At 37.5% G+C, this 14,822-nt stretch overlaps 1 protein-coding gene across 1 annotated transcript; it reads right to left on the reverse strand.

The window, feature by feature from the left end:
• Positions 1–134: 134 nt before the first annotated feature.
• Positions 135–6,859, reverse strand: LOC126767948 (uncharacterized). The gene is made up of 3 exons (XM_050485778.1): positions 6,531–6,859; positions 924–1,504; positions 135–866 (listed from the first exon to the last, which is right to left on the reverse strand). The coding sequence occupies exons 1-3, from the start codon at positions 6,857–6,859 to the stop codon at positions 280–282; spliced, it is 1,497 nt and encodes a 498-aa protein (XP_050341735.1). The 3' UTR covers positions 135–279.
• Between the last annotated feature and the right edge of the window lie 7,963 nt (positions 6,860–14,822).

Here is a 14,822-nt window from a genome sequence, read left to right on the forward strand (position 1 = left end):
GATTATATATAAATTAGTATAAATTAACATGATTTATTAAATTTTAAAATAAATTAAAAATTAAAAACAATAAAGATGTGCTGAACTTCAATATCTTCGAAAATACTATGACATAATTTATACCACCCTAAGCCCAAAATACAGCATGTCATAATCCAATTTTGCTAATCGAATTGCAGTTATTTTCGACATGCGTTCAGATCTTAAGGCGGCAATGGCTCAAAATCACAAGAATAATTTTCAGCCTTCATAAACAAGAAAGTTGATTCGTTTGCGTGATCACTCAAATAACTTTAGTTCTCTGCTGATCTTCTTAATTTTATTATCCAGTGTTTTGTCTTCCGCTTCACAAATATAGTAATGCCTCGAAGTACACTCCTGTCCATAGTAATTATAAATGTGTTTTGTGGGATTGTAAGATAGACGCAAGCAACGCCCTTGACCCTCAATCTCCACGGTATTGTTTAGGATGGCTTCATTGAGGGAAGGGTCATCTTCATCCTTATTCTTTTTATCCTTGTCATCGCCATCCACATCGATTGTATTGCTCTCTGTATTATTTGCATGTGACATGGCAATGGATGTGAGATTCATGTTTGGATTGACCGGTTTCGCCGAATTAGACCAAATCCAAAGCAAACCGGGATTCAAACCACCCAACCAGTAGTCTCGCCCACGATGCTGCGGCTGATTGAGTAGGTGAGCCATGATTTCTTCATTCTCTGAACCACTTTCAAACTCCGCAAGGTGTGAATTCAGCGCCTTACACGCTGAGTTGGCGGTCTTCCAGTTCACCTGCTGGTTGCTATTGATGTAATAACAGTTATCACTGATACGTGTAAAATTTGTGGGGCACGGATCACGCACTGAAATTTCAAAAAATATTAGTTCCAAGTAAATTTACAAAACAGGGTGTTAGTCACCTTCTTTCTGATTATTTCCCGCCATCAAGTAGTAAATTAATTGTTCGGCTCGTCGTATGCGACTCTCCAAGTAATCCACGCGGTAAACGAGTTTCTCTATCGCGCCCAATAGGTATAGATCATTTTCTGTTACTGCCCGAAATGGTGGCTGCGCTCCGTTGTGTTGGACCGATTGTATGTGGTGCTGTTGTACGGGTACCGGTCGCACCGGCGGTGGTGGTTGTGTTGGTGGTGATTGAGACTGACTGCTGCCGCCTCCACCTAAGCCGAACAGTTGTTGGAAAAATCCTGGTTGTTGACGCTGTTGTTGTTCCTGTAGTTGTTGCTGTTGTATCATTTGATTTGTCATAGGACGAAATTGTGGATTCACTACATGAACTGGTGGTCGCATGTGTGGTTCCAACTCCACTGCTTCGCCGATTCGTTTTGTTATGTAAACATTTGGTCGTTTGTAGACCGAAGAGTGGTAAGAAAGTGGACCAGGTCCTCCGTTTGGCATATTTGGATTCATCATAGACATATCATTTTGGCTTGGAATGAATGGTAGATCTTTTGATGTCCGCGCACTTGGACTAGATTGGCTGTAAATGTTAAATAAAAAGAAAAAATGTTATTCAAGGAATGGGGAATTTTTATATTATTAATTTTGTGTAAAATAATGTAACTTAGAAAATACAGTAGAGGATATCGTATGAAAATTGAGTCTGCATCCATTCGGAACACGTCGTCCGCCATTAAAGTCTGATTCCCATTATTAATGTATTGGGCTCGTAGCTTACGTGTAAAGGTCTATCATTTGTCAATTGTAGAATTTCCATTGTCCCAAGTGTCTCTTTTTATTCGTTAAGGGGGGAATTGTGCTCTTGAATTTTCTTCGAAGTTATAAATATCACACCGGGAGCAAGCACATTTATAGCATATCTCAGTTTTACGTTCTGACAAAAAAGCACCAGGAAATTGTAATTGAAATTAAAACTAATGGAGATAGAGTTCGTATGGGATTCTTCTTCTTTACTGACGTAGATACCACTTACGCGATTATAGCCGAGTTAACAACAGCGCTCCACACGTTTCTTCTTTTTGGAAGGTGACGCCAATTGGAGATTCCAAGCGAAGCCAGGTCCTTCTCCACCTGGTCTTTCCAACGGAATGGAGGTCTTCTCTTCCTCTGCCTCCTCCGGCGGGTACTGCGTCGAATACTTTCAGAGCTGGAGTGTTTTCGTCCATCCGGACAACATGATCTAGCCAGCGTAGCCGCTGTCTTTTAATTCGCTGAACTATGCCAATGTCGTCCTATATCTCATACAGCTCATCGTTCTATCGAATGCAATATTCGCCGTGGCCAATGCGCAAAAGACCAGAAATCTTTCGCAGAACCTTTCTCTCGAGAATTCCTAAGGCCGACTCATCAGATGTTGTCATCGTTCAACCTCTGCACCATATAGCAGGACGGGAATAGTAAGTGGCATATAGAGTCTGATTTGTTAGTCGAGAGAGGACTTTCTCAATTGCTTACTCAGTCCGAAGTAGCAGCTGTTGGCAAGAGTTATTCTGCGTTGATTTCGAGTCTGACATTCTTGTTACTGTTAATACTGGTTCCAAGATAAACGAACTTATCTACGACTTCGAAGTTGCGAATGTCAACAGTGACGTGGAAGCCTAGTCGCGAGTGCGACGACTGTTTGTTTGATGACAGGAAATATTTCGTTTTTCCCTCGTTCACTAGCAGACCCATTTGCTTCGCTTCTTTATCCATTCTGGAGAAAGCAGAACTAACTGCGCGGTTGTGGAGGACAATAATATCAATATCATCGGCGTACGTCAGCAACAGTACACTCTTATAGAAGATTGTACCTGACCGATTAAGTTCTGCAGCTCGAATTATTTTCTCCAGCAGCAAATTGAACAAGTCGCATGATAGGGAGTCGCCTTGCCTGAAAGCTCGTTTAGTATCGAACGGCTCGGGGAGGTCTTTCGCGAAACTGACGGAGCTTTTGGTGTTGCTCAACGTCAGTTTACACAGCCGTATTAGATTTGCGTGGATACCAAATTCAGACATCGCGGCCTAAAGGCAGCTCCTTTTCGTGCTGTCGAAAGCAGCTTTGAAATCGACGAACAGGTGGTGTGTGTCGATTCTCTTTTCACGGGTCCTTTCCAAGATTTGGCGCATGGTGAATATCTGGTCGGTTGTTGATTTGCCGGGTCTAAAGCAACACTGATAAGGTCCAATCAGTTTGATGACGGTGGGCTTTAATCTTTCACACTATACGCTCGATAGAACCTTATACGCGATGTTGAGGAGGCTTGTCCCACGGTAGTTGGCGCAGATTGTGGGGTCTTCTTTTTTGTGGATTGGGCAGAGCACACTTAAATTCCAATCGTTGGGCATGCTTTCGTCCGACCATATTTTACAAAGAAAGCTGATGCATGCTTCTTATCAGTTCTTCGCCGCCGTGTTTGAATAGCTCGGCCGGCAATCTATCGGCCCCCGCCGCTTTGTTGTTCTTTAGACGGGTAATTGCTATTCGAACTTTTTCATGGTCGGGCAATGGAACGTCTGCTCCATCGTCATCGATGGGGAATCGGATTCGCCTTCTCCTGGCGTTATACTTTCACTGCCATTCAGCAGGCTGGAGAAGGGTTCCCTACATAATTTTAGTATGCTCTGGGCATCGGTCACTAGATCACCTTTGGGGGTTTTACAAGAGTATGCTCCGGTCTTGAAATCTTCTGTTAGTCGCCGTATCTTTTCGTAAAATTTTCGAGCATTACTCCTGTCGGCCAGCTTGTCAAACTCTTCATACTCACGCATTTCGGCCTCTTTCTTTTTCTGTCTGCAAATGCGTCTCGCTTCCCTCTTCAACTCTCGGTATCTATCCTATCCCGCACGTGTTGTAATCGATCGTAACGTTGTGAGGTAGGCAGTTTGTTTTCTCTCACGGCACTCCTCGTCGTTCCAGCTGATCTTTGGCATTTTCCGAAGGCCAATGGTTTCGGAAGCAGCTGTACGTAAGGAGCAGGAATGCAAATCTCATAGAGCAGGAATGCAAATCCAGTAGAAAATCGTTCGGCTGTCTGTTGTGATTGCAGCTTCTCGACGTCAAACTTTCCATGTGTTTGCTGACGTGCGTTTTTTGCTGCACAGAGGCAGGTGCAAATCTTGGCTGCTACAAGGTAGTGGTTCGAGTCGATGTTAGGACCTCGGAGAGAACGCACATCTAAAATACTGGAGACGTGCCTTCCGTCTATCACAACATGATCCATTTGGGGATGTTTCATCGTGGAGGCTGAATTTACCGACCGTAGTGCCAACGATACCTTCTTTGCCCACCCTGGCGTTAAAGTCGGCAAACACGATTTTGATATCATGGCGGGTGCACTCCAAGCACTCATAGAAGGCATCTTTGGTCACATCGTCCTTCTCTTCCGTCGGGGCGTGGGCGCAAATCAGCGATATATTGAAGAACTTCGCTTTGATGCGGATTGTGACCAGACGTTCATCCACCGTGGTGAATGACAATACTCGGCAAACGGAGTCTCTCTCCCATCACAAACTCCACACCAAATTTGCGCTCCTGTAGTAAATGCCACAAGGACCTACTCGCTTCAGTCCTTGTCCCGTCCATCAAATTTCTTGGACGGCAGTGATGTCCGTCTTTACTCTAACGGGGACATCAACCAGCTGGGCAGCGGCACCTTCCCAATTAAGCGGCCGGACATTCCAGATGCATGCCCTCAAATCGTAATCCTTAAGTCGTTTGCCATGAGCGTCATCAAATGGGGGCCTCTCATCCGAGGCTGGTTGTCATTTTTCATTGGGTGCGTTTTTTACGTGACTGGTCCCAAACACAGCGCACAACCGGAGGGGATGTTTCGCCTTCTCATTTTAACTCGCCTTCAAACGGATGTTCTTAGGCTACCCAGGATACTTGATCAAAGACCGGAAGTCGTTGCTGCTTGAGTAATATGTAAAAGAATCGTTTCTGCCCACTCCCAAGTGAATGGCAATCAGAGAACTTTCCCCACATGTGTGCAGTTCTACACATGACTCCATCCTCCTTTTTCACACTTACGCATGGAAAACTGCAGAAATATTCGCCAGCACACATCCATGATTCTGGATGCCTTCAACTGTCCATCAAATTTTAATGGAGCAAACATAATAGAAAATCTATCACTTTCAGTTGGGATGATATCAAAGAAGGTCTTAGAGGCGTGCACAAAAGTTTTAGTTACTTCTGGCAGCATCACACTCGAAAAAATTCTAGGACGACTACAATGGAAGACCTTTTGTACAAAATGTTGGCTTTTTCACACTTTCTTCATAATTAAAATATCGTCAAAATTTGCAAAAAGGAATATTAAATAATCGAAGGGGCGAAACTGTTACTTTCAGCTGAAAATGATCTTTCATGCAACTGTCGTTCCGATACTTCGGACATCGAATCATTTTTTGTATTGTCGTGAGGGTGATTATTTCAAAAAAATATATAATTTATTTAAAAACCAAAAAATTAATTAGTTAAAAAAAATATTTCGAGGTTAATCGAATTTAACTATTCAAAGGAAAACACAGGACGGATATTATTCAATTAGTTTTGAGGTTATTAAATAATCCGTGACAGATTGATCATTTCGTCCACTGTATGTCTGTAAGCAATCAAAGTTTCCCATATAAATTCATTACAAATATCTTAACTTTTGAAACATTTAGGATATAATATTTTACATCGTGGATTTTTGCAAAGCATACAATTTCCGAAAAAAGTGGGATTATTTTTCTAATCCGAAAATTGGTTCATATATACATATAATTAAAAGCTTTGAAACATGTTTCCTTATAAGACGTTGTGTCTATAGCGCAAAAACCACAATTTGTCAATGTCATAATCAATTGTTTTCTGGTATTGTTTTGTTTTTATGATTTAAGACAAAAATATTTTATGCAATGAAAATGCGTTCATGACAAAAATAAAAAACAATTAATTTTGACATTATGGAAACAAACACTTCTTTCGTAAGAGGAAGCACGTTCCGTATCGACATAAGCTTCTGTAATTGAATCACGTTTGAAATGTGAAATAAATCGAAATTCAAGCAAAAATGTTCATATTTAACAAAAAGCGTACATTCTAATAAAATACATATAATAAAATAATAACGATTATAATATATATGTATTTGTCAAAAAAAAAGTTCTTATATTCTTATGCTTCATATTCTGGCCAACATTCGGCTTAATATTTAAATACTCCATTACCTCAAACGTTTTAAACGCTTTTTTGTGATAAAACCATTGATATTTATTATGTGAGTTTAATCAATCCTGTTTGTGTTTTCGTTAACGTAATTTGGTTTCCATAAACTTGGTTTCCGTCTTTTTTCGTAGCATTGAGAATTTATTTTCTCTTTTCAAATCTTTTAAATATATGTATGTATGTATGTATCAATTTTCGAATTGAAAGAAATAAGGCAATATTTCTTCTTAATTTAGTCAATTATTAACAACTTGCCTACATACTACCACAGCGCATTGACTAAATTGAGTGGCTGATTAACTTATTATAGATTTTTACTTTTCTTTTTAATTTATTTACTAAAGATTACCTCAATACATAATCTTCGAGGAATTCCGACCACACCAATGGCGAAGCATTGCCCAATGACACCCCGGTGCTTGCCAAACCGCTCAATGAATCATTCGAATACTTAATTGAAGGTGATATTTTCACATCAGTTGTGGTTGCATTACATAATGCCAAATTGACCAAGTTCACAACGACTACCACAACCAACCATTTAGCGATTGATTGTAAACGAAAGCGTTTAATATTCGTCACAATAGCACAATCATCATTCGTATGACTAGCCATGTTGGTGGATCTTAAGAATTCATTGTCACTCAGTCTTCGCACGCATTTAACTTTCGTTTTCATTTTGATGTTTATCGTTTATTTAGTTGAAAAAATCATTTACTTAATTTATTGACAAAAGCGGTTCAAATGAGACACTGTAAATATGTTTTTTTTCGTATAATTTATTAGCTTCACTTATAAATCACAAATTTTTGTTAAATAAAGCACTCAATAAATTTTCGGCACCGCGGGCGGCTTAAAAGATCGGCGCGTCCGTTCGCCACTCGTTTAAAAGTTCAACTGAAATCGAATTTTCAAAAATAATTTGATTGTCTTCACTGCACGTAGAGATGTGAGCCACGAGCTACACCTTCATGCTTATGAAAATCCATTGGTCTTCAACTCCGGCAGTTAACTTAAAGAAGCACAATCATTGACATACGCATACATACATATGTACATATTGACGTGGGTTTGTCCGGCGCTGTGAGCGCTCAGCCTCAGAGCTGGGCTTTAGCCACTAGCAGTTGACACTCATCAAGGTTTGTTCATGTTGCTGTTGTTGCTGGCCCACTCCTAAACTATTTAAACTGCACGCATGCGCATTAAGACATCAGCCGAATACTTTTAAACTTTCTCCATTTACTCATTGCTCACACGACGCGCACAACGAACACTCAAAGTAAACTCGAATACATTTAAAATTATATTTACTTTGTACATACTTATGTACACATACAAGTATGTAGGCACGTCGTATCAACTCTTTTGTAGTCAGAGACGAATTCCAATTGATTAATAATATAAAATGTATTTGAATACAAGAAATCTGATCTTTTTATCACTATTATTAAAAATTAGGAATAAACTTAGTCATCGGAGCCATAATGATCTTGATGAAGCTTCGCATTCAAAACTGTTGAAAATGAAGTTGAAGAGGCCAAGTCGTCAGAAAAGACCCTCTTAACTAATGCGAACTGAAAATTTCAATTGTTTAAAAAATTAATATCAAATACATAATAAAAGAACAAAACCAAGTTATCGATGGCAAATTTATTAACTAGATTTGGCTCTCTCTGAGTCCATTAGGACATAACATGAAGGCCGAGGCCTTTAATGAAACCATCGTTATCCAAATATCGAATTCAAAGCTTAGTTAATTGAAGAACAAACACGATTATTGCCATAAACCTTTTTGGGAAATACTGAGAGAGGTTATTCTTCAAATAAATATTGAATTAAGACTTATTCAAAAGTTTTATCGAGGGAGAGTGATTTCACCTCAAATAGGATATGGGAATGTACATTAATTATTAAGTCGGTTTGCCGACTTAGGCTAAATTGAGATCAATTTATTGTATAGTAAAACAATATTTGAATAGCCGAGTTAACAACAGCGCATCAGTCGTTTCTTCTTTTCGCTACGTGGCGCCAATTGGAGATTCCAAGCGAAGCCAAGTCCTTCTCCACCAACGGAGTGGAGATCTTCCTCTTCCTCTGCTCGGCGGGTACTGCGTCGAATACTTTCAGAGCTGGAGTGTTTTCGTCCATTCGGACGGCATGACCTAGTCAGCGTAGCTGCTGTCTTTTAATTCGCTGAACTATGCCAATGTCGTCATATAAGTATCTCATACAGCTCAGCGTTCCATCGAATGCGATATTCGCCGTGGCCAACGCGCCAGGAACCATAAATCTTTGGCAGAACCTTTCTCTCGAAAACTCGCAACGTCAACTCATCAGATGTTGTCATCGTCCATGCCTCTGCACCATATAGCAGGACGGGAATAATGAGTGACTTATAGAGTTTGGTGTTTGTTCGTCAAGAGAGGACTTTACTTCTTAATTGCCTACTCAGTCCGAAGTAGCAGCTGTTGGCAAGAGTTATTCTGCGTTTGATTTCCAGGCTGACATTATTGGTGGTGTTGAATAATGTCAACTATTCATCATGGAATAATTGAGGGGAAAAAGGTGGAAGAACTAAATAATTTAGCAGAATAAAGCAAACTTCCCAACCTCATTGATGGAAATAAAAATGCAACTATTAATGAATTAGAGAAAAACTTAAACATGTTTAGTATGCACTCCGTTAAGATAGGGGTTAAGAGTTTCTACTCTTAAGTTAACTGACCGTGCGCTCAGGATTGTTTATCGCTGGAGATTGTCTCACCTCAGTCACACAATCAGTAGAAAGGGGTCAAGTAAGAGATGGTATCACATGTGCTCTAACTACTAGTGTTTACGCAGTTGGAAACTGCTTTTGTTGCAAGGTAAGCCATTTGATGTCTAATAAAATCTTCACCCTCAGCAAATGCGAAGATAAGATGAAAAATTTTACCGGGTGCCGGTTATTAAATTGCTTGGAAAAAGGTAGAATTATATTAATACTTCCTTCTAGACTCTTTCTCCTTTGTGAGCTCATGGCGTTTTTTATCATACCTTCGTACATCTAGGTGAACTAACGGTAACTGAAAATAGTTTTGTCGATACATGAGACTAAACTGTATGTTTCTAGCTTCACAAAGGACTGTTTTTAGCAGTCTCAAATACAGGGGTCATTTGACCTAATTTTCCAATTCATTCATGCCTACTCTGAACAATGGTTTTGCTGTTCGAAAGTTTGTTTCTTGTAAAAAAAAGTAATCTCTTCATTAATTTCAATAAATTTTTTAAACACAAACAATTTACTTTCATTAGGGGATTACTTTTCAAGTTCAAAGCAATTATTGAAATTCCATCTCAAAAGAAAAGAGAGCATATTCATATCGAATGCATTGGTATATGTATGTAATATGTTCATTAAAAGTTTTGTTTTTAATATCTAATATATGATAGTTAAAATACCAAAGTAATCACATTATTTTAATGAAAAGAAAGTAATTCGTTTGCGAAGCAACATCATTAACTCATTAACATAATTGTGAGCACAAAACCACTTGGCAGCTTTGCTGTTGTATGACATAGTGAATGTATGACATATAACGGTAAATGCTTATACCAATCTTGAAGCTTTACCCATGACTAGGCATGAAACAGGAATGAGTTAATGGTAATGGATTGCGACATTTGCAAAAAATAATTAACATGTCACTAATGCCTTGTGGTCGCTGGAGCCAAGTCGGTTAACGTATAACCATGTCAAATACATGGTTGGTTTTTCAGGCGGTGTCCAGGTGCTCGTATATAAGTGCATGCAAACATAATACATATGTATATGTATGTGACTTGAAATGATTGTCGCACAAAGTAGTGAAGTTTTTGGAAATGAGATTAAAATTTATGTTCCTCTTGTATGCAAAAGAGTAGATCATTTTGTTAGGCAAACGGCATAACTAATCAAAAGATTATACTCGATTAGATCTACGTTTATATATTTTTGGTTATAATTATATCCTGATCGAATATATCAAAATAAAGAATAGGCAAAAAAAAGCAATGCTTCATTTCTTCAAGGAGTGTTAGTGTGGCGCGAAGTGCAAAGAACAACGAAGCGGAGATTTTTTCACAGTTCGTACTAAAACGTGACTTAGGGCCATTTTCTCATTGTCTGATTAGCAAGCAACTGTCAGTTAACTCTGATTAAAAAAAAAGTTATTTACCGAAAGAAGGAGTCTTGGTTAAGTTAACTGGAACTTAACTGACAGATGACTGCTAACCAGATATTATGGAAATGGTTCTTAATGGATATTTTCTGGACTCTGCACCGGACAAAGTAAACAATTCCTGAGTGACTTGATCAATTACCTATCGGCAATAAAACTTCTCGATGTGGATGAACGTTCAAATGAGTATCGACTAGTGATATTGGATGATTGTAAAAAAAGTTGACCGGGGCAGTTGACAAAAGTATATGATTGACATATCGTACATAAATATTTTGGAATATTGAAAATATCACTCCCGATATTACAATAACTATTATAAGAAATCGAATTTTGTTTAAATGACTTCCTCTAAAATGCCTATGTAAATAAACCGTGTTTTCCCAGCTCAAATGTAATAATCTGGTAAAATATATTGGAAACAGCAACAGTTAATTTTACTATTTCTTTTTTAGTTAATTTGCAAATCGACGCTCATCGTTCAATGTGTCAACGACCACTGTCGTTTAACGTTCGACAACATGGATGACATTTAAATTAATTTCTTTTACATATTTCGTTATTATAGCCAACAGAGAGAAGCATGTGCAGCGGTAAGACGGCGCTAAAATTAAACTAACAATATATGCATACATACATGTTTATTTTTACACTTTATATTTTGCATTTACACATATACATACATACATGCATATAATTTCTTTACTTTTATGTAAAATTTTTAATTGTTATGTCCTACCTGCCGCTGAGACTACTTGGCTACCCGCTAGTGTAATTTATTCTGCTTTTTATTTTGATTTCATAATACAACCATCCCACTTTCCGTTTTGCTTTTACCATTTAATATCAACGTTTGTAGGTTTGTATATGTGCTTGGTGGTTGGGTTTTTGCAAACCCCTTCACCTTGGCTATTGGTGTTATTGATAAATTTATGTATATGTTTTCGAATTAGTTGACACGAAATTTGATGTATCTTCATGGTGTCAACTACACTGGTTTACAGCGAAAAACTTTTGTGTTGACAATTGGTGTTTACATATAATTCGTGATCTCTAACAAATATACTTCAGCATTACTTTATCGAGCTCACCCTAGCAGGTACCACAAAGTCACTAATGATAAAAAATAAGACATTTTGTAGTTATTTGCTTTTAATGTGGTGTACGAGTATTTCATAGACTTAAACGGTGCCTGTACACTATGAAAAAGGATACACAGAACCTTTAAAAACTTACTAAATTTCCGTATCTGAATGGTTATTAATGAAATTGTAAAAAAAATTATTAAATCAGATATTCTAGTAAACTATTTCACATATTTACAACGTCGGCTGAAAGGCCTATGACCCACCAATGACAGAAGGTTTTTTTTGAACGAAAATATGGAATTATTTTACCAAATATTCTCACCTCATGTTTCGTTGTAATGACTCTCCAACATTTTGATACCGATTCGATGGTATGAAGCTTTGAGGCTTTCAATATACAAGGTAAATAGGACTTTTTGAATCTAGCGCCCCCTGGTGGCGCTGGTGCGTTAGAATCTGCTAACTTTATCGATTGTCCTGTGAGAATTTCATGACATTTCATGGATTGGAAGTGAAATTATTGCGTTTTAAGTGTCAGTATGTTGGTGTTATCGGTGCGAAAATGAGCTTCGAACAAAGAGCCAACATCAAATTTTGTTTTAAAATTGGTAAAACTTTTACCGAAACGTTTCAATTGATGAAACAAGTTTATGGCGATGATTGCCTATTCAGTAGCAGAGTGCCCGAGTGGTTTTAACGTTTTCAAAGTGGTCGTGAGGACATAAATGACGATCAATATGTGGGCCAATCAAAATCCGTGATCACCGGAAATCATCATTGAAATTCATGGAAATTGAATTGAACATCTCCAAACATGACTGATGACCAAAAATTGCTTCTTCCGATGAGAGCAACACCAAATTTATTTTATTTATTTATTTGACCAAAAATCGCATTTTAGCCATGAACAACTCCCCGTATTCACCTGATGTGGCACCGTGCGACTTCTTCCTTTTCGGAAAAATGCATTTGCTCATGAAACGAAAGCGTTATGCAGACGTAGAAGCCATTCAAAAGGCTTGCACCGGCATACTGACCGCCATACCGGCCAACGAGCTAAAACTCTCGTTCGGCATGCTTTTGGACCGTGCAAAAAGCTGTATTGAAGCAGAAGGAGACTATTTTGAATAAAATAAATTGATTTTACCGAAAAAACCATTTGTTCTGTATTTTTTTTAAGTCCTGTTTACTTTGGAACACACCTTGTAGGCGTTTGTTTCCAGCTTGACCTCCATGTTTGAGGGAAATGACTTTCCACTTAGTTGTCTCCACTCCACACTCTAAATGTGGATGGGAAACAAATGTCTGCGTATCACTTAATACTTGACTAGTCTTATGATAATACATATATATATATATATATATATATATATATATATATGTATATATGTATATATTAACGTATGTATACAGTATATGTTAAATTAACCACTCAACATTGAGTGAATCATAATTTAACTTTTTATACAATGTGGGCTTTTCCCAAAATTCCCCTCACAAATTGTTTAAGGCCACCTTTTAAATCTTTTTTCGACTAATTGGTGACGAGTTAAAGGTGCTGAGAAAAACAAAAACGAACTCGCGTCCGTAAAACTATATGACAATAACCGCATAACGGCTAATTTCCAACAGTTAAGTGACCGCTAAATTAAATTTTTATTTTATTTATATTAGCGATTTTCGGTTAACCACTGCTCTGTTTCCGTCACTATATAGTTCTCCTACCAATTTTTTGATCTAATCAAAAATCGAATTTTGGCAAGCCAAAAATGGCGAAAAATTTGGATTTTCTGGAAATTTTATAGGCTGGAATTACTGTAGCTGTGTAATACCCTTTATTTGGCGCCACCCAAGATCTCGAATAGCTCAAAAATATAAAAAAAAAAATTCTTAAAAAATGTAACTGTGTATTCAATGTATCAATATACAGTTATAATTTTATGATGAAGTAGTTTTATGAGGTTGCCATAAATTTGCTAAATCAGTTAAGAAGAAGGTGTGTGTACTGAATTATTTCAAGTGACAGGAAGATTCACCTTTGCCTTCAGCCTCAATACAGCTCTGGCAAAAAGCGTCCAATACCGTATGTGAACCTATTAGACAGTTTCCAGTCAGAACACCTATAATTGCGCTTAGATTGACTTTGATAAGAGCAAATAGTTCGGAGACCCTCTTATGGTTGATTTTGGGCCAGAAAGATCTCGCAGTCGCACAAGTTCTTGAGAGGATATCGGAAAACTGCCTAGCCTGCGCTTGCGCTGGGACAGTCAGCGAGCTAAAAGAGGGTATAGCTACTCGGCTATCCGAGTGAATGCTAACTTCTCTGAAAGAAGCTGCACTTCGGAACAGTACATCTACGTACAATGTATGTATAAGAAGGCAGCCACTTCCGCTTGAAAGACGAGCAGTGGTCTGATAGCCTAGTTCGGAATTATGTCTAGTTCATTTCTATCTGCCCACTTGGTGACCAGATTTAGGTGAGATGGTAAACGTTGTTAGGAATTTTCAGAACTGAAAAGTTTATTAGTCGATTAACTTGAAACTTTCACAGGACCTTCTTAGATACTTTTGTCAGGTAATGATCGAAGGAATAAAGTTTCTGATAAAAATTTCGATTTTTTAAGTCACTTTAAGGCGTGAATTTTCGTGCAAACATTTTTTTTTTTTGTGTTGGAAAGCCGCCATTTTGTCCAAAATCAAAACTTTGACTATTTCATCGATCATTGCCTGTATTTATGTATCTTAAAAGTCAAATTTGCATTGAAAACAAATTCTCCAACCAGGCATGGAATCACACGAATGCACCAAAAATAGAGATTTTCAACTCTTTGTGTATGTTTTAAATGTTTTTTGTTGTTTTTGGTTTTTTATTAATAAATATATTTTATATTAAATTTATCATTTGCTCTCCCAGTGTAATATTCCTGATCAAAGTCGAACAATATTCTCTTCTCTCTACATATATGTATGTGTATGCTTTTTAAGTGTTATGTAAATAAGCGAGTAACAAAAAACTAGATAAACTTTAATTGAACCGAAATGTGAAACTAAATTTTGCATTAAAAGTTGTGATAAGACAGTTGATATTGTTGGTTTTGTTGTTGTTGTAGCTATTTTATAATCAAAACTTGATTTAATTGATATATCTATTTGCTCGAAACGACACTCCAAATGTGTGTTTGTGTGGGTTTTTATATATTTTTTCGTTAAATTAGGAAATTTTGTAAAAAGGGTTTTATATTTTTTTTTGTTTTTGTTTAATTTATTTAAGAAAATATGATTTCAAAGCGCGTATGCTCCATTTACTTTTGTATTGCATTGTTGCATTTTTTGTTTACTAGAAAAATGAAAAAGCAA

The sequence above is a fragment of the Bactrocera neohumeralis genome, chromosome 2 (genome assembly GCF_024586455.1).
Source record: "Bactrocera neohumeralis isolate Rockhampton chromosome 2, APGP_CSIRO_Bneo_wtdbg2-racon-allhic-juicebox.fasta_v2, whole genome shotgun sequence".
NCBI lineage: Eukaryota > Metazoa > Arthropoda > Insecta > Diptera > Tephritidae > Bactrocera > Bactrocera neohumeralis.